This window comes from Heliconius melpomene, chromosome 13 (assembly GCF_056956725.1).
Source record: "Heliconius melpomene rosina isolate 202511_hmr_F chromosome 13, ASM5695672v1, whole genome shotgun sequence".
NCBI classification, from domain to species: domain Eukaryota; kingdom Metazoa; phylum Arthropoda; class Insecta; order Lepidoptera; family Nymphalidae; genus Heliconius; species Heliconius melpomene.
This window is the reverse complement of record NC_140401.1, coordinates 16,298,347-16,323,330: the sequence shown is the minus strand read 5'-3', so window position 1 is coordinate 16,323,330 and position 24,984 is coordinate 16,298,347. Positions and strand designations below refer to the sequence as shown.

Sequence of the window (24,984 nt, the reverse complement as noted above, 5' to 3'; positions counted from 1 at the left end):
ATATTTGTTTAGTTATAAAGTAATATTTATGGTTTTCTTCGTACATCATCATCAGGTATACTTTTTCCAATTTTGACTTTATATAGCAGCCTCATGTTTTTTGCTGCACATCAGGGTAGGCCGAGAGAACCTAGATATTGACGACCCATTCCATTTCTTATATTAAATAAACATTTTTAACTTAACTAAAAAAATCTAGATACAAGTATAAGGTACCTTAAAATAACTGAAGTCCAATAGCGTGTCTTGTGCGTTTCCAAGTAGTCTCACCACGCGACGTATCTCGGCTGGCAGCGCCGGCGACTCGGCCGGCTGGGGTTCGGGCTGGTGGTGTGTAATGTGGATGTGGTGGGTGTGCTCCGGGTACATGACATGCATTCCCTGTTTCGGAGGAAATGTCATATTTTAGTTTGAATAGGTATACTACAGGCACACTAGTGTTAAGAAACTTCATTCCCCACTTTCCACATATTTTTTAAGCTATTTCGAGTTAAGTGGCGGACTTCAACTCCTTGTGTAAAGAGCAAGGAAATGATTATATCAAATAATTCATTGCTTCAAATGGGATTTGAACCCATTTACACCACTGGGCACCGCCGCTACACACAAAAAGATTTTCAATTAGAACACAAAAACAAAATGAAACGTATCAAATATCATGATTTACGATAAACCTCCTAGCAACGTTTTCTATACTAAAGTAATAAATTATCCACGCCCAAAATTAACAAGGTGTAAAGACATTGATCAGGTCTAATATTTTAAGGTAAGTCGAGCGATGTAATTTAGCTGAAAGCGTCATAAAATCGAGTTTTCATTCGCTAAGAGCCACTATTATTTGAAGCATGTCACCGTACCCTGAATCCCTCGTAAGGAGGCCACGGCACGATAGGTATAAACATTGTATAATATAATACTAAATAGGTTTCATTAAAATTAATATGAATAAATAATGTAAAAATAAAACGAATGTCTTTTATACAAGAAAATTGTCACAGATTTACGAAATAATGCAGAAAAACTTGCTGATTTATTTAACTCCATGAATAACAAAACAAACTTAGTAAGATTTTCGATCGAAAACATTGAAGAAATCTGAGCGGAGTCATACAATCTGAATATTGAAACTCGATTCGACTAGAAAAATCGACGGGCTTTAACCAACTTAACTCGAATGTGAAATCCGCTTATTAAAATAAAATCGAGCCGGACAGACTTGTACGGTTTCACTCATACTATACTAAGCGTAGGTAGCGAGGGACTCTACTAAATACCAGAGCCGGTAACTGCCAGTTCGTATAAATATGTATTAGGTACTTTAGGTGGATAATAAATAATGAATTTTGTGATTATTTGAGGCCCGCCGTGCCGCAGGGGCAAAGGTGGAAGTGGATAGTTTCTGGGTTCGTCCGTTCGTTGCAAGCATACGACATTTTTTTTTCCATGTCTGGTAATGAGGGTAAGCGCTGCGTTGAGTTCTGCCACTCAACACGCAATACCTCCAGAATTTCGGCGAAACGGAAGTGTTTTAGTGAGAACGAACACTAGGTTACCAGATTCCCTTTGCAAGGTGCGGGATGTATAACAATATGTAGCGTGAAGCTAAATAAAAAAAATAGTGATTACGCACTTAAAAGTGGCTTACTTTATTTTAGTAATGTCTTAATAGTAACAGTAGGTTAATCGTCTATTAGAACAAGATAAAAGGTATAATTTATTGCATTCTTTTTAAATAAACCATTTATTTTATTGAGTTTAGTAAGACGACTCTCTTTAGAGAGTCAGACCTATTTATAGAATATAATATAAAATTATTTTTGTATCCTAAATTAACTTCTAGTGAAAATATCTAATTAGTAACGCCTACCCAATTATATGTAATCAGTATAATTGGCAATAATGCTAAAGAGATAAGATTATAAAAGTACGTTTAATAAAAGTCAAAGTTATGTACTAAAATAAAACTTTACAGAATCGCACAATATAAAGTAAATGAACAAGACGGCCTTAGTTACTTTTAAGTAAAATTTTGTCTGAGGATGCATCTGCTCTTGAATTAATTTGGGGTATTCGGATAAAGTTTTTGGTTACTTTATAAAATACCATATTTTGGAGTCAAGAAAGAGAGAGAGAGGAATTATAATTATAATTTAATTAATATGGTAAATATTCTCACGTAAAACGGTAGTGAAGTTTCCGCTCATCAAAACATACTGTATTTTATAATAATCTAATTCCCGAAAAGCCATTTAAACACACTGCACGGTAGCCAGTAAAAAATTAAGTGTAGAGAACTTAAAATTGATTACTTAAATACGAATATCCGGTTTTATTTTTTACAACTTAATATAATTATCAAAAAAACCTATAACGCCTTGAGCGGTTACTGGCGCCGCCGCTCTCTTTTCGCTTTAGAATGTATGTACAGTACGGTCGGCGGGTCGTGGCCAAGTCAAGTTAGGTTTTCTGAACTTCTGCTCTTTGTTCACTGGGGAAGAAGTAAAAAGAGGATGCCCAGCCTTCTCCACCTAACTTCTAACTTCACGGTGACCACGACTCGCAGGCAGTATTGTGTATCGTATCTTGTGAAACAGTCATATAATGTAATAGACCTTTCAATCAAGTCGGCACCACTATTATCTGACAAACAATACACGAAAGCTGGTACTTTCACGCCGCGTTCACGTTAAATATCGATCACATACCGTAGACTCGATATGTGGTGGCCTAAAGGGCTGCCCGTCGGGCGAGATTCGGTTTGAGTAGATTAGTTGAAATTTTCATATAGGTATTATTATGCTCGTAATAATAAAGTTGCAAGATTATAGCTGCTCCCATTAGATTTGACTAAAAACAAATTTATTAACCAAATAAACATATGTTTCTAAAGTACTTCGAATGTAACAGCATTCTTTAACGTAATTTTAATCAATTTTAAGATAGAGACATCTAGAAAGCTACAGAGCAGCAAGACAAGGTAAGTACGATATAAAAAAAGATTATACTTTAAGTATGAAAGAAAAGTAAAATACATAATATATACACATACATAATATATTGAAATCTTTACTTGAAGATGTTCTTCGAGCGTTCACCTAATGGGTGTTATCATTGCGCCTATCAGACTTTCTATTCCATTTTATATGGATAGTGCTGGCGAGAGACACTGAACCGATACTTTAGATAGAACAAACAATGCCTTCTTACGTATACGGAATAGAATAATACAATTTTAAAGCATTATTTTATAATTAAAAGTATTAAAATTTAAAATAACTAAAATTAATGATTTATGCAATATTTTCTACATATTCCACCATATTTCTAATGTTTGTAATTTACAGCGAAATATTTTAATATTTTAGTATTTTAAACTCGTATTTCACGGCACAGGGTATTAGACAAACATTAACTCGTATTGTACGTTTTTGGATAAAACCATGCAAGCTGCAAATTGAGCTTTAGAAATATAAACATTTTATACTTTTATCGTAGTTCTAGCCGTATTATAAAGATTGTAACTCTACAATTCTATATTGTCATGTTAATGAAGAACATTAAAGTGGTGTTTATTATTACTATAGGCTTAGAAGGCTGCCTTTGTTTCCACTTTACCAACTTGCACAACTTACTTGCTGTACTTATATATTATAAAGAGCTTGCAAACGCTAAAGTTGTTCGTAATTTCTAAGTTTTGCTACAAATAAACATAACACGTTGCAAAATAGGTATCTGCAAATTACACTATAAAAACAAAAGAGAGTTTAGACTCAAAGTTTAATATGAAGTTGAATCCCATAGAATGCAGAGAGTAAGAAAACAAAGAGTAAAGTACTCTTTGTAAGCTCCTCCACCTTACATACATGTTCCATGGAATGCTAAGTACTTTTTTCAGTTTAGAAAGCCTACTATTTGTCACAGATATGTTGGCAACAATAGAATAAACGATACTGTTCGAAACACAAATGACATCGCAAAAATGTCTCCTTCCTGAAGTATCTTTTACAAAACACAAGTAATTATGACATCGTCGTCGTGCGTGCGTTGCACACAATGCCGAGAGCCGTTACGCGTTGTCGCGGACACAGATAAGTAACGGTGCGACATTTCACGATCGACCGAGGTTCGATTTAGCACAACCTCATAAAGAGACTCTTGTTTTAGTTATTTTGTTTCATATATATTGAGTCAAGAGACTGAATCAAAATCAAATTGAATTTAAAGGTTTTAATAAGAAATTTACTTGGAAAATTACATAAAAATTTGAGTTTGAATATATCTGCAGTTCTGCTTCGTTCCCCCATGATGAAATAGTACTATAGTATAGCTATGATATGTTCCAAAGTGCCCATGGTATCTTTAAATGCAGGTACAGTGGGTTACATTGAAACAATCAACATGATATTGGATAGACTACAGCATGCCTCAATAATATTCTCACTAAACTACAGTCCAAAAGCAAAAGTAGATTAAATAAAGGTTTACTTTCATGGAAATATGTTTTTTAGCTTCATGCTGTATCCCACATAATAGTACCATACTGCCTCAAACAGGAATATTCTATGTATCAATAAAACAGAATACCATAGAGAATGTAAAAGTAACAGTTAAAAAAAAATAAATCATCAATTTAGTTACAATTGACTTATTATTTTGCAACTAGCAAAATACTCAGATAGGTTTTATTTAATATTATATGTTTATAACAATATGAAAAAAATATCTCAGCAAGTAGTTTCTCAATATAATCTTTTAGTCACATTAACCTTTACCAAAAAGGTTAAGAAGTAACAAGAAAAAGGCCAATAAGATCCAGTTTATCTGGTTAAGTTATTAAATATCAAAGTAAAAGTAAATAAAGTACAGTAATTGCAGTGATTATTAAAAAAAGGATTAATATTTTTTGGTTTGTAAAGTAATGAATAATATCAGAAAACAAATACATAACTATTATTGCTACCAATAATATAATAACCAATATTTTTTAATAATAACGTTAAAAAAATAATGCTAAGTATGAAAATAAAATTTATACAAATTAATCATATAAAAAAATCGAAACGGAAATGTTATTTATTTAATTACTTTATAAGTTCATTTTACAATGTCTTATAAGATATCTTATTTTTATGTGTCTATTTATCAATGTCATATGTCGTTTTGTAAACATATGATTGGCATAACCTTAAGATAATATAAAAGTATTAACGAACAGGTTTTAGGTAAGAATGGAAGGACAAAAATTCGTCAAAATATCTAAAAAGTAAATTGTACAAGCGTATTAGAAACAAACAGACTCAATGTTATTAGAAACTCACACGTAGTCAGTGAGCGGTATGATAACGCTTTTATAGAAAGCAATAAACGACGCCGCAATTCGGTGAGAACCAGTAATTTTCCATTCGACTTACATCGTCAGTATTATAAATAGCGACATATCTCACCTTTCAAAGATAAACTTCTGTCTGTACGATTCCACTATCATGCTGGACAAGCACACGAAAGCGGACAAAGGGTCCTTCAAAACACAGCCATTTTGAAACCGTTCATACAAAATGTTACGTGTACTACAATTAGTACTAAGTTTTGGTGACGTTTTAAGAAATATTAATATTATCCGTTCGCACTCATTTTTGTTTTACTGCACAGTAAAAACTTACACTAAACATTTCACACACTATAAAGTACGATTTCACTTCATACTTTCGCACACACCCGTACACGTCGCAAGATCCGTCGGACGGAAGCGACGAACTCACACGAATGGCGCTGCTATTCACGAATGGCGGAGCAACGGTGGATGACAGTGTTGCTAGCTGCTTTCGTAATTTAATACTACCTATTTGAGACTAGCAGCACTGTAAATATATTTATACTAGCATTTTTTTTATATTTCATAAATATAGATATATTTTAAATAAATTTTGCAGTATAATAATTATACATATTATATATTTGCTTAATTACATATTTTTTTGTATTTCATTTAATTCGATGATGCGAAATAACCTTTTGATTGACTATTGTAAAACGGAACTGTATTTGTCAATGTCATATGTACACCATATGCGCGGGTTATTCAATTTAGTTGCTTAGCAACATATTAACACTTGAAATGCACAGTAGCGTTCATCAAAATTATTCGTGTCGTGTATTTAGAAATGTACTTAAATAAAGTAAACGTTCAAATCTGTGGCGATTTAATAATGTTTGCTATATACTTAAACAGGTTTTAAGTATCCAGTATTATTTACTAAATTTCATATTTACGTTAGTAAAATATCATGATAAATTAATTATTCTATTATAATAATAGTTTATTAGGATGATCTTTATGTACATGCTTTTTATAAATGTAGCTTTCTTATTATTATCACTTACATCGGGAAACGAATACGAAGACGATGAGAAAAGTAAGTAACAAAATATATTTATATTACTCGTATATCAGTATTAAGTAGATTAGTTATAAGAATTAAAAATATATTAAAAAAAAAAGTATTATGAAATCACTGGATAAAGATTCTCACCGACTATTCGTTAATTAAATTCTGGCATAGTAGCTTATACCTTATTAAACAAGTCATTGTAAAAATATTTTTGTTCTTATTTTCAACACAAATAGACAACAACATAATAGATTGTGCAGATTTTATGCACTTACTAGCATTTATAAAATACTTTCTATAGCGGAAAATTAAATTATTTAAATATAATTTCGGGATCAAGCTCACACGTATCCAGGTAGCATTCAGGTAGTGCACCACGATGCCCACGTATAGTAATATTACGTACGTATAGTAATATTAAACAAGTTATCAACAAAGGGGTAAAAGCTACTGTAAACGTGACAGATTCGATTCCCGCTGGGGAGAATTAAATATTTAATATTTTCATTTCATCGATCTGGTAACAAGGCTAAGTGTGCCACAAAAAATGCAATCGTGGCGTGAAAGGACGACGTTGAGTTTCATCATAAAAATTGTGTTGTAAATAGGAGAGAGGAGTGTATTTAAAAGATTTCTCCCTGCCTATCCAGTTATATGCGAAAGATAAATAAATCTAAAAAAAAAACAATTTAAAATATATCTCGTGTCGGTTGGCTGCGCGTGCGTCGATGCGTTGTCATCCATCCGCTCCATAACAAAAGGCCGCCGAGTACCCGCATGTAACGAACAAATTAAACCTTTTATATGCACGTTTATACGATTGTGTGGAACACGGTTACGGACAGGATATAACCTACAAACTCGTTTCTAACAATAATAAATGTTCGAATAATTAGAGATGTCCTATGAACTAGATACATGGACATAAGTCCATATTTCATGTTTAATTTTTTTTTATTGTGAGCAGTAAAAGTCCTTAGAGCAACCGCATGTTTAGTGTTAAGTTTAACATAAAAAGAAAACATGTGCAACCATTTTAAACGTTTTGTAGGATTATTATTTATTGTACCTATGTTTTAGCTATATGTAATTATACTAAATCGAATGTAAATTATTCTGAATATAGTAATAGAGGCGATTTTATAACTCTCCTTACTTTTTGATTACTAAAAGTCAATCTAAGCTACTTTGGAGCATAAGTAAGATTATATAAGTAAGAATAAATATATTGTATTCTTAAATGTGAACAAAAAATAATACACCTACTTCATCCCTTAGTTATCAATAACGAGATTTTTGTAATAAACGCAATCATGTAACCAAAATGTTAGATACATTTACAAAGGGAAATGCGTTTTCTTTTCAGAAAACTTTATTGGATGGTACGGCCTGGTGCCGGTGTTACTTCCTAATAACGTGGAATAAATCATAAGAATATAACGATTTGATATAGCTTTATCGTGACACTAAGGCAAAGCGTATGGTCTGTAAAAACGACGGTTGAGGGTTCGATTCCCTCTCGAGGAAATAAGCAAATATATTTTTTTCATTTTATTTAAATCTTACGCGCTGCTTGAATATTAAAACTTATTTTAAGAATGTAAAACATATAGAAGGCGTCTTATATTAGAATGATAAATACAGTTAACAAATATATAATATAATTTTTGATGTAAACAATATATTTTATCCTAAAAATCTAATTTTTGTCTATTTAATGAAAAACATAGTTATTAACTTTACTACCCGCTATCGCTTATAGCATGATAGCCACAGTAGCTAGTAGCTACAGCCAGGCCAATAAGCCGTAGGCCCCATTATTCGGGAGATCACGCGATTCCCTGTTGTTTACAGTCTTGTCGTTTTATTAACCTTCCCCTTTTCCCTATTCCAGCTTTTGCGAATCAGGAGTAACTTTAAATATATTACGTACTTAAGACGTGGGGACGGCGATATTTACATATTAGGTACTAGGGCCTTGACTTACCCCAATACTAACTTTATATTCGAATTCCGTAGTGTTGGTGGTATTAAATTATATTTTAAATTTTGCTATTTGTATCGCAAATTTAGAAAGCTTTATACTATATAAATTGACCTACTCATATTCTTAAATATTTAAAAATATCCATTTCTGTAATACAATTTTACCTTATACTTATTTAGGTATATTAGTAGTTTTTTAAATAAAAATGTTAAAAATAAATAAAATTAAATTTTAAATAGAGAAATTAAATTATCTTGATGGCGATGACCTTATAATTAAAATAACTACAATTAGGACCTCTAAACCTTTTAATGGTTCTCTTAACATAATAATAAGTCAATATGTACAACTACTTTCAGTGTACATGCTGGTTTCTCCAGACCAGCACTCAAAAACACCTCGCCTAGAAGATTTCTTCTGGACAGGGTCAGGGGATGGGCCTCCTCCGCCGGATATAGCTACACCAGTGATATCTCCGAGCACTCCTATTGTGCGCACTACTACTGTACTCGCTACAGTGTATTTGGATTCATATCCACCACAGGTGCATAATATATAATTTAAACTGCTTTTGCAACTATATACAATATCTACGCGGAAAACGAAAGTACCTACTGAAAATTATTGAAAAAATACTGTTTCAAAAAATATTCGTTTTTGAGCTTAAATTTACAATATATTAATAAACAATGTAAACATTATCCTGTATCAGTAGTTGTACTCCAGTAGGGCAGTAAGGCTTTTGAGACCATCGTAGCACAAAGGTTTAGCGTTTGACTGTAAACATGACGGTTTTGGGTTCGACTCAAAAGCAGGGATTGAATTATTTTCATTTACTCGTCTAGGAACAAGACAAAACGCGGTATTGAGTTGAGTTGGGGAATTTTACTTTACAGCGTGAAGCAAAAAAAAAACTATTGAACTAGAAAGTTAAATTTCTAGATAAGTAAGTAATTAATAGATACAACTCTAATTTCACAGGCAGTAACAGACAAATCCAGTGGTCAATGTGTACTCAATTGTGACGTAACACCAGACAGCTTAGAACCCGAGATCCCCGAGGACAGGCGCTACTGGCTACTTACCGTCATACAGGGCTCCACGCCGGATAGCTTACAACTGAGACTGGCTAGGTTGTATCAGAAGGCGTTTTTAAGGTAAGTTCTTAATTATTAGTTAAAAAAATTGTTTGTATTACTATTTTGATGATATGAACTAGCGATCCCGTGGCTTTTTTAATCTTGGGTTACATTGTGGTAATTTCGATAAGGTAAATTTTCTATCATCAATTTAAAGGAGTATTTGTATTACAACGGCTCATTTATTTGTCTAATTAGATCAAATCAAAATTTTTCTATATATTCCATAACTTATCGTTTGACTATTTACAAGTAGGGACACGTTAAAAGTCCTAATACAAATAAATGTCTGATTTGAAAAATGATTTCATTTTCAGACAGCAAGAAAGACATCTAGGTATCATCAAATCGTTAGACGCTCCAACTACAAGAAAGAAACACGAAGTACATTCATTTATCATAAATAATGACAGTAATTTAAACCATCAAGTCGATCCTCACACTGCCCAAACACCTCAAAAGTATAATATACAAAGCTCCATGATAAGTTTAGATGATTTATCTGTTAATACTTTAGTAAATAGTAATAATAAAACAATGTTATCGAATATAAATAAAACAGATCATTTGAATTATGTAGAAGTAATATCTCTTGATGAGATAAAGACTTCCAGAGCTATACAACCCTCTCATTTAAGTCGTAACTCTTGGATATTAGTAGCGCCGACTGTGGAAGTAAGAAAAAGGAGCATAGAAGAATTTGAAGATATGGAAGATAACAAGGAAGATATGATAGATTTACCTTTAGAAATTGAAACAGATGGAAGTAATGGTACTGTGTTGTTTAAAAGAGAAATAATCAAGCCTGAACAACAGCCGCCGGTGCAAGTGTATATACAGAATATTACAGAGGTTGTTATATACAGTATACTTATTACAAAGTTTATTGTTTTGATATATTTTTGATTGTTATATGATGCTAGATTTTAGAAAAAAATTGTTTGTCGTCGTTTTTGCCAACAGCAAAGAAAATTATCTATTTAAAAAATATATTCAAAAATATTTTATTTTTTCAAAAATATTTTATTTATTATAGAGAGATAGCCTATAAGTGTGGATTTACGCTACTGTAACTTGTTAATGCACAACATGCTCTACATGTGTGAAACCAAAATAATTTTTCTTGCGCCTAGTTAATATTGAACGGCAAAAAGCTAGATCTTTATTATAATTTCCAATATTCTTTTGTATGTCAATTTTTTTATATTTAATAAAAAATATCTAATTCCAGTCAACAGAAGGCAAAATCCACATAGTGTACGTAGTCCTAGTAGGCGGGCGCGCTGTGCCTGCGGCCGTCGCGGCGCGTGACATGCGCCTAGTGCGGGATGCCGAGGTGGCCACGGAGCTTAACGCTGTGGTCACCACTAAGGCGGAGCGTGAGTCATTATATTGTTGTGTTACTTATTAAATACATTATAAACATAATATCATTAAATTATAAACAAAAAAATTAAGATTTATTATAGATATTAATAATATAATTATAAAAGCTAGTTAACATGCCCTACCCAGCAGCGTACCTCAAGGCGGCGGCGGGACTCGAAGGCGCACCCACCGCCACCGTACAAGGCACTGAACTATGGGCACTCGCTATAGGATCTACTATCGCAGTGTTATTGTTACTTGTGGTTATAGTACTACTTTGTGTGGCTCATCGGTAAGTAAAAATCTGTTAGGTTACAGTAATACAGATTGCATATGTATTTCTTTCTTTTAAGTTTGATTTATATATTTTTTGATACATAAATATTTTTAATTTTTATTTATTTAGAATATATTTTATTTTTTTATGTTTAGAAAGAAGTCTTTAAAGTCAGCAGCATCGCTCCGCGCGTACAGACATGACCTGATGCGTGAGGTGCAGCGGAGCCAGATGAAGCAGATAAACGACGATAAAGACGCTAAGGTATCGATAGTCACTAAAATATTTACATTATTTTTTTTTCGGAGATCGGCATTCTGTACTTTTGAAATTATTTACTCTACTAAAACATAAATAATCAAAAGAAAGAAAAGTGCTAAAATCAAATCTGCGTTTGTCTTGAATTAAAAAAAACTGAATCATCTGCCACCACAGCTAGCTTCAGGCTGCCACGACTTGTCGACCGTGCTGGGATATTACAGATTTTATGTATGTAAACTGTAATATTTGTAATTTTAGTTGGTGAGCGTGGTGTCGCCGAGCAGGACGAGGCCCAGCAGCGTGTTGTTGCCTGTATACAGAGCGGGGAGTGCTTCGGAGTGAGTTTTTAAAACTATCTCCATTTTCAACATTAATTAATGAATAAGTAGTTTTTTTTTTATTTTATTTTAATGCTTGAAGATATTTTAAATTCATATATAGAAAAACAGAAATGAAAAAGACAATGCAAGTAATAACACGAGTTTGTTTATTAAAGAGAAAAGAAGGAGATCGACGAGCTTAGAGTTGATAAAGGAACTGTACAAAAGCTTAGCCAAGCGCAACTACGAGCGCTGAGATTTCCATCCAAATTCCCTCATTGAAGAAACGTGTAACCGCACTCCTCACCCATGCCCGCTTCTTCAACGCTCTTGCAGCGTCTCTTGTAGCTCTCTTATAGCGTTCTATTTCTACCTCACAAAGACCTCTATTATTAGCAGGGATTATCCCCCCTCCGATCGCTGATTTCCTTTTAAAAGGCAAGCAATTCTGGGAACTTTCACAGCTGGTGGCGCTGTAAAAACCTTTCAAGTCGACAGTTCACTGCGGCTGTAAGAGTCTTAATAGCGACACGTTATAACTTATAAACAGATCATCGACGTCATCGTCGGGCATATCGGAGGTGGCGGCGGCGCTCCGCAAGAGGCAAAAGAAATCTCACGCCTTTAGAATGCCGCAGAAAACACGAGGTATAAATATTATACTTGTATACAGTACCTACTAGTTTTGGGTTAGGCATCAGATTACCCTGGGGTAGGCAGGGACCACCCGGCTCCCCTGTTCATGCCGCCTATGGGCGTGTATGACACAAGACCTATTCTAATCATCCTAGGTAGTTGTGGCCGCAGGTAGTGGAACAGAAGGCAAAACAGAATACGCAGGTAAAACGGAACGGTTAAATTACCTACTAAATTACTTAATAATAATAATAATGGCCTCTTTATTGAGACATTACAATCATGCTACAGTGTTAAAACATTTATACATAAATACAAAAAAGAAACAAATTTTGCAGCGGTTACTAAGAAAAAATGTACTAAATTAATTACGAAACTATTATCGCTATTTGCTGATGAGTAGCACAAATTGTTCTTTTATTAGTTTCTCCCACTGTAGTCACGGTCAGCGCCCGTCATCCTGTCATGCATCGGGGTTCAGGACTAATTTTTACCATAGATGTTTATTTTTCAATTTCGATATAAAAAGTGTGTATGTGTTTCTGCTGGTTTCTCTTTAATGATGACCGAAATACTTTAAACATTATATTATACATTTGCAGTAGGAACAACAGACAGTTTGCTGGAGGCAGCGGGCCTCGACAGCTCGGACAGCGGCAGACCTTCTCCCACTTCGTATCTGTCTATGCCCTCCATTAATACGTTTCCTAGGTATGTATTTCTATAATATCTTTCCTAGGTACCTATGTATGTCATGTATACACTGAAATAGATATTAGTTTACTTTTCAGCTTTATTATTCTGCATTTAGCAGGGTAGGCAGAACCTAATACTGAAAATACTTGCTTCCGGATCCGGATGCATTGCCGAATTTTCGACGCATTGCGTGTTGAGAGTCGTTAGTATAAAAATATAATAAGTAGTTAATAATGTGTAATCTTATTATTTTTCATGTACCTAATAGTAACTAGTATAATAACACTTCTTTTTCTACAGAGGCAACACAGTAGAACCACTCTCTCGAATCCTAGAACCAGTGTCCGTTCGACATCTCGATGAGGAGTCCCCGCGGGAGCGAGACAGAAACATAACGGAAACCAAGCGTGAGCGAGACAAACATAGTGACAATAATAAGAGAAATGGCAATAGAGGCACCGGGAGGAGTGAGCGCGACGGAGACAGTACGGCGACTAGGAGTGAGCGAGGCGGGAATAGAACTACGGACGGTAGTGAGAGGGACAGGGACAGAGGCGCGTGCGGGAGTGAGAGGGACGAGGACAGGGTCGTGCGCAGGCAGATGTCGTCACAGCTGGTGCGAGGCGGCAGCGCGGCGCGCGACCCTGGCGTGCTGGGCCCGCGCGTGTGGGACCTGCATTGCCAGCGCGTGCGTGACGGTCAGTGCAGTACGGCCGACGAGTCGTGGCCATCCTGAAGTTTTAGCATTTTTCTTACTTTTGATTATTCTCTTCCCAGTGAGCAATTTAGAAGAGTCCAGAGTCCAAAATGCCTGACTTCAGGTCGACTACGACTCGTCGACCACTATATGCTATGGGAATGTGATTGGAGTTTTTTATAGTATTCTATTTATGCGCAATTAAATAAATACACGCGAAATAATGGAAAATAGAATAAAGCAATTTGTGCTTGTCTTCGTTCACTGCTGAACTTAGGCCTCCCTCATCAAGCGCCAACTATCCCGATCTTGGGCTTCTCGCATCCATCCTATGCTAGCCACCTTCTTTAAGTCATCTGTCCATCGTGCTGACGGGCGTCTCCAGTCCTGTCGGACGTATGGACGCAATATCGGTGACTTTGATTCTCTGGCGCGGTCCATCGCTTCCTTCGCATCACAACCTTCAGTGTCTAGACCAGCCCTATGTTGAGTGTCCACGTTTCGGCGCCGTACATCATGGCAGTTTGGCCAAAGTGTAAATATTCTTGCACAACCTCAAGAGTAGTGCCACTTACAACCACTGGTCTCGGGGACTTACAAAGACACTTAAATACCTACACAAATACATATTTTTACAATACATTTCCAGTGTCTCAGTCTCCCGTGACGAGTAAAGAGTCCTCTCGTATGCGGAGAAGGTTTAATGAGCTAATGGACGACGCCTTCACTCTCTTCGGTTCTACAAACACTACGACTACATCACAGGAGACTGTTAAAGACACTTATGGTATGCGAGGTGTTGTACTTAATTTTACTAATATTTGTATATTTTTTACCAACTTCAAAATGGAGGAAGTTCTATCTTTTTTTATGCATTGATTCCTCCGTGTTTTATGAAAAAAATATTAACCTTTTTTATCGTGTTTATTTTTTGTTTTTATACAATTGAAATTATTTATTAAAATTGTAGGCAAATATAACTAATCTTAGTCAGAAAAGAGACTATAATTTTTTTTTTAGTTTCAGGCTCAATTTCGCATATTTGCTATATGCGAAATATGCGATGCGATAGGCAGAGGGAACTAAGTGTTAAGACACTCCGTCCCCACTTTTAGTCGATTTTTCGTCACAGTGTTGAATGGCATAATTCGACGCAGCACTTTATCAACTAGAAATGTAAAAATGAAAATAATTATTTTTTTTGACTAGACTAAATCGAATCTAAAACCATTGTGTTAGGAGTCCGACCGTGTTTCACCGCTGCCCGCTGGCCTTTAACATTTGTAAACAAATTCACAAATCTTAAAGTCATTTTGTCTTTTGTTATAAGGTTTAAGGTATTAAGGTTTAATTCGTTTAGCTTCAGTTTAAATTTGATTGTCAGACATTGAAGGTGTGAGTGGTGTGACACAAGCTCGTAACGAGAACGTGCGCGTGCGTGGGCGGTCTGCGGGACCCGCGCACGTGGTCTCTGTGTAAGTCTGTATTTTAATTATTATTAGAACTAGTAACATAATAATTTACATATATGTTTAAAGTAGATATATTGTTATTTTACATAAGGGCCGAATTTAAAAAGGGGTGGAGGATGTTAGATACTCATAAGTAGATGAAGCAATAGAGGCCATGATATGACTGAATTAACTTGTTAAATCTCAACTGATTGTCGCCACCTTTATGCATAGGTTATTACTTTCAGGACAATATCAATTCATTTGATTACATGACGTATTGACGTCACAACAGAGCATATAGCGCTCAGCGTTTTCGAAGTTCAATTTATAAATAACATTTAAAATCATATTTGGTACTCATTTTATATAGTGATTATTCAGATATTGGCATTGACTTTTATAATGTCGTTACAGACAAGATAGTTCCATAAGTGACCCAACACTGCGCCCGCGTCCGCGCACAGCGCGCGCCCCTCACGCCCATGCGCCGCCGGCGCCCGCCTGGAGCGCGCCCGCACCTGTAAGACCTCTCTCTCTCCTTATTACATTTGGGTGCTTCTCATATGTGTCGTGTCACAGTAGAAATGAAGAAAAAGGTGTAGATAGTTTGGACGCGTCGAGAGAATGAGAAAGTAACGAAAACTATGTTATTACTCTTAGTATGGATAAAACCTACAACCTTTTTGTAAACACATACCAATAAGAATACAATGGTTTCATTGTATTCTTATTTCACTCAAATTAATTTTAAAATTATTTTATTGTATGATTGCAGTCTCTACCTCACCCCACAGTGAACCCTACACTGATAACAGCGCAAGGTCGCCTGGAGGTCACCGACCCCGCCCTACCCCTTATCTCTGCCATCAAAACTGAAATACAGCGAGTAAGGGATAATGCTACTAAAAATATTTGAAATTAAAAAAATTAAAAGGCGTGGAAGGTAAAGACCTACAAATTTTAAAACATAAGGAGCCCGTCAATATGAGGAATCATTGATACCTACTAAGAATATGTCATTTAACCTGAAAACTTAAAATACTTAACATTTATAAGTAAGGCACGACTTGTACCGTACTGTACATATTGTAATTGTATTTAATTGAAAAACATTTAGTCAATGTAATTTAGCCATGTTTCTTCTGTTGACGACCTTAGAATTGTCATAAATAAATTTATACTGTACCTATACTTTAATAACAGTTTAATGTGTTCAAATTATGGAATTCGAATATGTAAATGTTACCTGGTGGCGAATTTACACATTTTCAAGTTTTTGAATGTTTACGAGCGCTGTCAATGGGTACAACCATTCACTTACTGATGACTCAATAATTATGTCAATCTATTTAAAAAGAGGAGTGTTGTATCACTTCAAACACACAAACAAAATGGTATAGATATATTATGTAGAGTAACATAATTTTTAATCACTATTATGATATTATTAATACCTACTTTATAAGATGTAGGTACTTGTTAATTCTGTTTATATCTTTTATATTAGGCCCATCCATTAAAAATATAGATATATCAATTAGTATTTGTGACGTTTTATGTTACATAAATTATGGTTGTATATGTAGTATTTACAAGCTGACTAATAATCATTTTGTCTCTAGTTTATGAATTTAATTTAACAATTACTTACCATGAGCGTAGAAAAGGTGTCCATTACCATACTAAAATAGTCTGTTTCGGTGAAATTTATATTTGTTATTTTAAAGATATTTCTAATTTTTAAGTAAGTACATTTATTATAAAGTTTTTAGCATTTATTTATTTGTAATATTTATATTTCTGTTGACACTGTTTTTTATGAATTATTGTTAAATTAAGCTAATTTATAGTTTATAATCTTGAATCACTAGCATAAGTTACAATTTTACGTGATGCCAATTTTATATTAGTATAATAAGTAGATACCTACTTGTAATTTTCCTTGAAACCATGTTTTGAATGTTTTTAATAAATTATTGTAAACAAAAATGTTTTGCTATCTGTCACTTGCACATTCACTCGTCTCCAAAAACGAATACAAAAAGAAAATACTCGTTGTGAACACGTAACATATTCTAAGTGCGGGGATAAGTCTGGCCGTAGATTGTGGACGACAGTGGATTACATCGACAAAAATTACGTAGAAAAAAATTAAAAAATCAAGGTACAAAAGTAATTTATACATACAAGAAAATTGTACCTCATCACTGTCTCTACATGGCAGATACATAATAAAATTTATTATTGAGAGTATGTTTCTATACAGTAGAAACAAAACTAAAAAAAATTGTCTGTTTATGCGTCTGTGCACTCACGTTAATCTCAGAAACGGCGTAACTGACATAAATACGGCTTTCACTATTGTTTTTGTGAACTTCCCTCAATAATAATTAGTATTTGTTTTATTTCAATTGGTTCATAATAAACTTATATCATTTTGAAGCGAACAAAGTCGCAAACGGGTCGCTAGTATATAGATTTTCTTGGTACATAAAATATCGTATACAAAATAATTTTCTCGTTTCGGACTGATATCTACTTCCTAAGATTTGCGCATTAATCAAATTACCAAAGAAACTTTTAAATCTTACAGTATTAGTAGTTTTAATAATGAGACTCCTTTATATTGTGCAATATGTATATTTTGTACTTTGCAATATAAAAACGGTACTAAATCCTATTAATATATAAAAAGTTATTTACATACATACATCATATTTTACAGTTCCCTTATTACATAAATTTTAATGTATAAAAATAACAAATTTTGAATGACCAAATATGAATATTTAAAAGTCTGTTAAAACAATGTTTAATAAAAAAATATTGTAACTTTGTAATTACTACTGTAACATTTTTATTGATTTAAACTTTGAAACAGAAAAAAATATATTGATCTATAATTAATAATTAAATGAATACTCCCTTAAAAATATTTTTTAACCCTTGCATAATTTAGAACAAATATATAACAAAGTAAAACTAAGTTTAATAGTAAATACATTATAATTACACATAGAACTCCACAAATTCGTCAAACAAACCCTCATAATATTGTAGTAAAATAAAGATACATTTATTTGGCGTTTTTGTTTCAAATATTGCGCAACTAGCGCTAAAATGCGCGTACATCTACAGCCAATTTCAGGAGGCCATGACTCCTCAACCATATACTGCACTATGAGTTGTTAAATGCACAAATCAATTAACTGCACAAGTCACTTCATTCCACTAGTCTTTCTCATTCATTTTATGTATTTTTAGATAAAAACTACATCTTTATTTATGAATTTTATAATATTCATTTGGACCATTGTAAAAGAAAGGAAATTCTAAGAAATACATGTTATATAACTGAACTTTTGTCGTTTATGAAGTTAATTGATTTGTGCATTGAATGTGCAATTACTGTAACAATTATATACATAAACGTTAAAATGTATGGATATTATTACCATTAAATTATAAGGAATATCTTTTGTTAAAACTTTATACTTCAAAATCTGCTTTATCTCGCTATAGTAACAACAATTAACCTGACGATCTCAATAAAACGTTTAGTTAGGTAATGTAACTGAAATAAAAATATAATTACAAATAAAATTACATTTAACCCATTTTTATTATGAATAATATGGTATAGGTAATTTAATATATTAATTTACTATTATAACTTTTGCTTCTAAGTATTTTATAATACAAAAATAACATAATTTCATATTTCAAAAAGAATATAAAATCAGAATAATATTACTAATCAACACTATCAATAAACAAGCCTTCGAAAAGCCGCCGGTTCAAATCCAGGCAGTGTATAGTGCATCAGTCTTTCATTTCATCAAAACATCCAGCACATTTTTGCTTGAAATTTCAATATGTTAATCCCAATTATACATTTGAATGACATGGAAGAAAGTAATATGTCAAATTTATAGATATTCCCAGGGTTGTGCATAAGTGAAGATTAAGTTAAGCACTTAGGGTTCACCCTTATACATTTTAATTAAAAAATTCACGCTCTATCTCGCACACAACAGGGTAAGCAGAGGGAACCTAGTGCAAAGACACTCAGTTATCCATTTTTCGAGCAAAGAAATGAAAATATAAAATTATAAATAAATATTTAATTTCTTCAATTAGGGATTGAACCCACCAACAGTCACATTTACAGTGACACAGTACAACACAGTACAAACAGTAAGTGGAATATTTTGGCGTAATGCATTTTGATTTAAGTTTATTTAAATTTAACAACTTTTATTATAAGAAAAGATATAAAAATCATAATTTGATTTCCATCCTAATAGCCATACAGGGTGCATGTAAACTAGAACTTTCGACATATTACAATCATCCACATATATCTTAATAACAGGCTGTCTCTAACACTGTCCAAACAAACACTATTCACCTCATTTTTTACAAATCACACAAGTCTCACATAAACTGCTCCACAGATATTTCTCTGTTACTCGGTATGTTCAAGATTCATATCCGGGACATAGTTTATCTGTATATGCTATGTGGACGTGAGGGGCTGTGGCGCGAGCCGCCGCCATTGGTTGGTTTGGTTCTCTTGCAGCTCCTCGTCCTGTTATGTAATAAATTTAATAAATGTTGAACAAATATATTTCTAATTAAATTAATACAAAATGAATTTCAGAAAACATGTAAATACGTAGGGGGACTCCAACCCGCGGCTACTGGAAGTCGTCCTGACTACTAAGTCACAAGTTCCTATGAAGCAGGTATTGAACCCACAACCATCAAATATATAGAGTTATACACTGACCGTCTATGCCACGGCAGCTAGCTATCGCTCTTCAATATACAACTGATAAAACAAGTGCCACAAGTTACCTGAATGATGGTGATGGAGACAGTGTCAGGTTTCATGTCTTCCAACATCTTTTGTGTTGAGGGACCTTGTTCAGCTTGTTCCATGTTCCTAAATGAGAACAGACTAGTAAGCATTCAAAACAAAAAATAATTATTGTTATGTTTAAATAAGGTACCACCGGTTTGGAAGGCAGTTTTGCTGGCAAGAATTGACAATAAACTTAATAATGATTTTATTTACAAATTATTTTACAGTAAAAGTAAAGGCCGTCGCCGTGAAGCGCCACAGAGTCTGACAGCAAGCGCTATAGTTGTGGGTTGGTTTGTATTATCACCTTGTAATACAAAAATATGAATCTAATATCATCTCAATATCTGTATATATCTGTAGACCGCATCAATGCTTAACATCATTCTTGAGGCAGTCAAAGGTAAGACCATTTCAGTATGAAAAAGAAATCTAATTAATAATAAAACATTTACTTTCTGCTTCCAGAATTAAATCTGCCACCTTCCCCTCTTATTCTGTTCATCGCGTGTCTATGTCTTGACTCATGTAAATATTTCTGGAAATAAAAAAAAATAGTTTATTTAAATTCTGTGCATTTGTGCACTCTAATTAAAAAAAGGGATGGCTTAAATCATTTAAATGTAGTTTTCACTAACTATTAGAACAGATAAGCAATTCTGATTAGTAAGCAAATTACTGTATAGTTCAAGCAGACGAGGTCACTAATGGATCACTAATAAACAATAAAAACCCACACTCACAGGCCTCTCCTTAGGTATCTTTCCTTGTTCATGCAGCTTGGCTCGTGCAGCTCGTCGTCTCAGTATACGCTTGTACTGTCTTGCATTCACATATAACAGAGGCTCCTCATCTGAACCAGCTTGGGAGGCACCTTCTGATGAAGATGCTGTGGCACCCGTATTGCCATTAACCATCTATAATTAGAAAAAATAATAAAAGATGAAAGAATTGTTAAGACACTACATTCTGCATCCTTTTTGCCTAAATTCTAGACAATAAGAGTTGACTAGCAAAACTCAACATTGCACTTTGGCTTACCAAAGCAAGGAAATGAGAATAATATACTTTCCCAGTGACAATGGAACCCACAACCAATGTGGTAACAGACACTGCCCCACTATGCCACAATGATAATTTGTTCATAATTAATAAACTAAACTAAAATGATTTTATATTATACTCATAAATCACATTCTTTCTATAATAAATTGGTACTTATTTAAAAAAATGTCTTATTAACCATATTGATAAGAAAATTTATTTCATATTACTATTTTATAAACTTACCATAACAATATTAGGTTGATTTACAATTTGCTGTGGTTGCACTGTGTTGCCCACACCAGCCACTTGGACAAGATTACCATTAAGATTTATGAGGGTACCTGTAAATTGATTTAAGAATATTCAAAGTTTGGTGATGTATCCAGCATAGGAGGGAGAACCTTGTGTTAAGATATTTCATTCCCCCCGTATCGTATATTCGAGACATTGTGTGCCGAACGGCGGATCTCCACGCTGCGCTTTGTGTTATTATCAGAGCGAGAAAATGAAAATAGCCGAAGTGAGAATTGAACTCTAAATCGCGGCATTTGCAGTCAGACGCTGCCGTGACGGCCTCATCTCCCAACTCATTTACATGAAAAACTTAATTTAAAAAAATATATAATATACAAATATAAATTAATTTTATTTGTCATAATTTGAACTATTATTTACAAAAGTGCTTATAGCTTAAAAAATATGCATTATTGGAAATTATTTCCTTTCACTTTCACCATTTCCCCAGTCGGTATTATGTAGGAAGGGTAATAATCCTGCATTCTCTGTTTTACACCGAAAGCCACGTGTTCTGCAGCTCAATGTTAAACTTAATTGTGCCGAAAAAAGGAAACTGGAATAATAATACATACCTAAGAGGGGATTGAACCCACAACCACATTTACTGTCAGTTGTTATTCCATTTCTTTATATAACATTTTGTATGTTACAAGAAAGTTCTAGTATAAAAAGTAATTCTTACCAGGTTGATGTATAATCTGATGTTGATCAATCTGCGGTTGAGATGTGCTCGGTGTTGGTTGATAGATGAATGTTTGACCATCTGGTGTCTGAACTAATTGCATAGGCTGAATGTTGTTACTTGTGCCTGAATATAGATGTCAAAATTGTAGTTAAGTAATTAAATCAAATCAAATCAGCTTCATACTGTATTCCGCACACAGCAGGGTAGGGATAGGGAACCTCATGTTAAGACATTCGGTTCCCCACTTTTCCCCGAATTCCAGAGGTATTGCGTGTTGAGTAGCGGAACTCAACGCAGTGCTTTGCCTCGACACCACAGAAAAGAAATGAAAATATAAATTAACATTAAACATAACATTGTAGCTAAAAATTTAAAAATATTAAGTTAAGCAGTCATAAGTTTAATTATGTAACATGAAGCTGTTTGAACATTGTAGTTTTTTGTTTATTCAGTGAAAATATTTTCATTTGATATTTTCTCAAAATATTATAGCAAAAAGTTTTTTATTTTTTATATATCCTCAGTTTGTCCTCTTTCAATTAATCAAATTTCTTTTAATTATTCACCTTTTTTCAAAAATAACATTGCAAAGATGGAAGATGTGGATAAGATGGGAGGTTCAACACATGAATTATCATGAAAATTCAAATCTAAATTAAATAACATTATAATTATAACTTTCCATGATGTTGACCTGAGTTATAATGTAAAATATTTTTGTGAACATATATACTATTATAAAAGTACTTGTTTACCTTGAAGACTGGATAAAGGCAGAACTTGTAACTGTTGCAACTGTTGACCACTTGGAGCTGCCACCTATATTAATAATCATATAAAACATATATATTTGTAAAAAAATATATAAAATAAAATCTCATACTGAGCATGTAATGTAATGGAACTACTAAATAAACCAATAAATAAAGGTATAGATATTTATCAATCTAAGGTATAGAAAAACCTTAAAAATTTTAATCATTATTATCATAACAATAAAACATAAATTTAAGTACAATATTAAAGACTCATATTATCACCTGAATTTGAGGAGTTCCAATCTGTTTGCATGAATGGAAATATATTATTTTAATATCTAGTAAAATTGTTAAAATATAAAAAATATCATAATTAGAGTTAAATAAAAGCTATTAATACATCATAAGGAAACATTGGTCTTTTAATGATCAGTAGTTTTTTTGTCTCATCATCAGCATAGATGGATGGCAAGCACCAAATGTCAAGGCTCAAGACACTGTTCCCAGTTTTCCACCACAATTTGAGTCACCCTTATCTATCTGAGCACAAGAATGAAATCATTCTCTTGAATAGGCAACAACCACCTATTCTCCAATCAGTCAATATCACACACATAGCCACATAGCCATAAAACTATCACAATACAGAATGAAGTGAAAATTTAATTAACAATGAAGAATAATTTATTTAAATAAATATAATTTATTTTTTTAATAATTACTTGTATAGCTGGAGCTGTAGATGGTATAGAATGTATAACAATATGTTGACCATTAGGCCCTTGTAGCATGTGGGGATTATTGTTCATTTGCAGCACTTGCAGTTGTTGTCCATTGATGGTCATCACTTGAGATCCATCTGATGTTTGGATTTGGGCATGTTCCATTTTCAATTACTGAAAATAATTATTTTATTTTTAGTAGTGTTAAGATATTCCGTTTTTCACTCTTCGCCATAATTTGGCGACATAATTTGTTCATTAAACTTACGTCGCGTTTTGGCATGCCAGAGTTGGAACTTAAAAATAATTCATTCCCTTGGATGAGATGCGAACCCACAACCGATATCGCTGCGCAACAATAGCCTCCCAATTCGTTATAATGCCAATATATTATCTATTTTTTTAAACAATTACTTAATTGGTAAGAAACATTTACAGTTGTTCAACATTTGTAATTATTTATGTACGTCAGTCATTACGTTGATATCTGGAGCAACTTAACCATTTGATAAAGCACTTATAATACTAGAGTAATTGATTATTAATCGATATCGAATAAAGGAAAATATATATTTATTTTATAAAAATAAAGTACTTCAATAAATTACGTGTATAAATATGAAACTTATATATTCCTTTGCTTTCCAATATGGAAAAAATTAATTGATCGAGCATTGTAGTTAGTGCGACGAATTTAATTAGTAGGTTTGTCGCATGGGATATATTGCTTTGTTTTGAAACTGGACTTACTCATTGTGAGTGTTTTATATGATACATTATACATTTGGAATTCTATTCAATGAATAATTAATAGAAATGTGTTGGAAAATTTTATCAGAAAATAATCCAATACGTCATAAGTCCGAGGCCAGGAAAGCCAACGTAATCAAAATGGCTGCTTTTCAAGTAATTTCATGAAACATCACGAAAACTTTTTTCGGAATTATAAAAGTTTTTATTAGAAGATACGCCGGCTGGCTACATCGCAAGTAATAATCGTCAAGTATTGTGAACTTACATTGGATATTCCTCACTGGTTTTTCAATGATTGGTTGACAAAAGATAGACCAATGGCCGATGTCAATGATCACGAGGACGCAGTAGATTGGTTCGACACATTACCACTCCCAAGGAAGCGCGGCTGTTCTACTGTCCAATGCTCTTTCTCATAATTAATACATTGTCTATGGTTTAAATTACTATTTATATTATTATTTATTTTTTAATGTTATATTATTGTTAACACTGTTTTATACTACTTTAAACACCTAAGATATAATTTATAGTATTTTATTTAATTTTATTACGTAAGACTAATTTTTTATATATTTACGAATATTACAGTATTCTTTTACATGATTCTTGTAATATTTTTAAATAGAAT

At 33.2% G+C, this 24,984-nt stretch overlaps 2 protein-coding genes and 1 long non-coding RNA gene across 6 annotated transcripts in view; 1 reads left to right on the top strand and 2 right to left on the bottom strand.

The window, feature by feature from the left end:
- The window catches only part of LOC146533166 (uncharacterized), a 55,269-nt gene extending 49,478 nt beyond the window's left edge, over window positions 1-5,791 (bottom strand). The window contains exons 1-2 of the long non-coding RNA XR_014878651.1: window positions 5,445-5,791; window positions 217-381 (exon numbers count right to left, since the gene is read on the bottom strand). This is a non-coding gene — a long non-coding RNA (uncharacterized LOC146533166). The remainder of the gene's footprint in view (window positions 1-216; window positions 382-5,444) is intronic.
- Window positions 5,792-6,087: 296 nt separating this feature from the next.
- LOC146533165 (uncharacterized) lies at window positions 6,088-17,150 on the top strand. Of its 2 annotated transcripts, none has more exons than XM_085196379.1 (15): window positions 6,088-6,413; window positions 8,736-8,920; window positions 9,358-9,533; window positions 9,833-10,367; window positions 10,747-10,894; window positions 11,034-11,175; window positions 11,316-11,424; window positions 11,680-11,759; window positions 12,292-12,389; window positions 12,980-13,088; window positions 13,374-13,771; window positions 14,420-14,557; window positions 15,155-15,245; window positions 15,639-15,744; window positions 16,000-17,150. In XM_085196379.1, the coding sequence occupies exons 1-15, from the start codon at window positions 6,326-6,328 to the stop codon at window positions 16,138-16,140; spliced, it is 2,544 nt and encodes an 847-aa protein (XP_085052505.1). In that variant the 5' UTR covers window positions 6,088-6,325; the 3' UTR covers window positions 16,141-17,150. The 2 variants fall into 2 exon arrangements, with proteins under 2 accessions (XP_085052505.1, XP_085052503.1); XM_085196377.1 differs by having other exon boundaries at window positions 11,031-11,175.
- A 694-nt stretch (window positions 17,151-17,844) lies between these two features.
- Nf-YA (nuclear factor Y-box A) lies at window positions 17,845-24,759 on the bottom strand. Of its 3 annotated transcripts, none has more exons than XM_085196380.1 (10): window positions 24,619-24,759; window positions 23,601-23,774; window positions 23,161-23,181; window positions 22,876-22,939; window positions 22,118-22,243; window positions 21,382-21,479; window positions 20,835-21,008; window positions 20,547-20,629; window positions 20,085-20,172; window positions 17,845-19,815 (listed from the first exon to the last, which is right to left on the bottom strand). In XM_085196380.1, exons 2-10 carry the CDS (start codon window positions 23,763-23,765, stop codon window positions 19,744-19,746), a joined length of 891 nt encoding a protein of 296 aa, XP_085052506.1. In that variant the 5' UTR covers window positions 23,766-23,774; window positions 24,619-24,759; the 3' UTR covers window positions 17,845-19,743. The 3 variants fall into 3 exon arrangements, with proteins under 3 accessions (XP_085052506.1, XP_085052507.1, XP_085052508.1); XM_085196381.1 differs by lacking the exon at window positions 24,619-24,759 and adding an exon at window positions 23,869-24,578; XM_085196382.1 differs by lacking the exon at window positions 23,161-23,181.
- Between the last annotated feature and the right edge of the window lie 225 nt (window positions 24,760-24,984).

Bases quoted from the DNA above. Each gene is read 5' to 3' on its own strand.
- LOC146533165 (XM_085196377.1), top strand. From the start codon at position 6,326: ATGATCTTTATGTACATGCTTTTTATAAATGTAGCTTTCTTATTATTA. The intron at 12,390-12,979 runs GTATAAATATTA...ATACATTTGCAG, and splicing joins AATGCCGCAGAAAACACGAG to TAGGAACAACAGACAGTTTG. The intron at 15,745-15,999 runs GTAAGACCTCTC...GTATGATTGCAG, and splicing joins CCTGGAGCGCGCCCGCACCT to TCTCTACCTCACCCCACAGT.
- Nf-YA (XM_085196380.1), bottom strand. From the start codon at position 23,765: ATGGAACATGCCCAAATCCAAACATCAGATGGATCTCAAGTGATGACC. The intron at 21,009-21,381 runs GTAAGTTTATAA...TTCTAATTATAG, and splicing joins ATCAACCTAATATTGTTATG to ATGGTTAATGGCAATACGGG. The intron at 20,630-20,834 runs GTGAGTGTGGGT...TTTTATTTCCAG, and splicing joins AGATACCTAAGGAGAGGCCT to AAATATTTACATGAGTCAAG.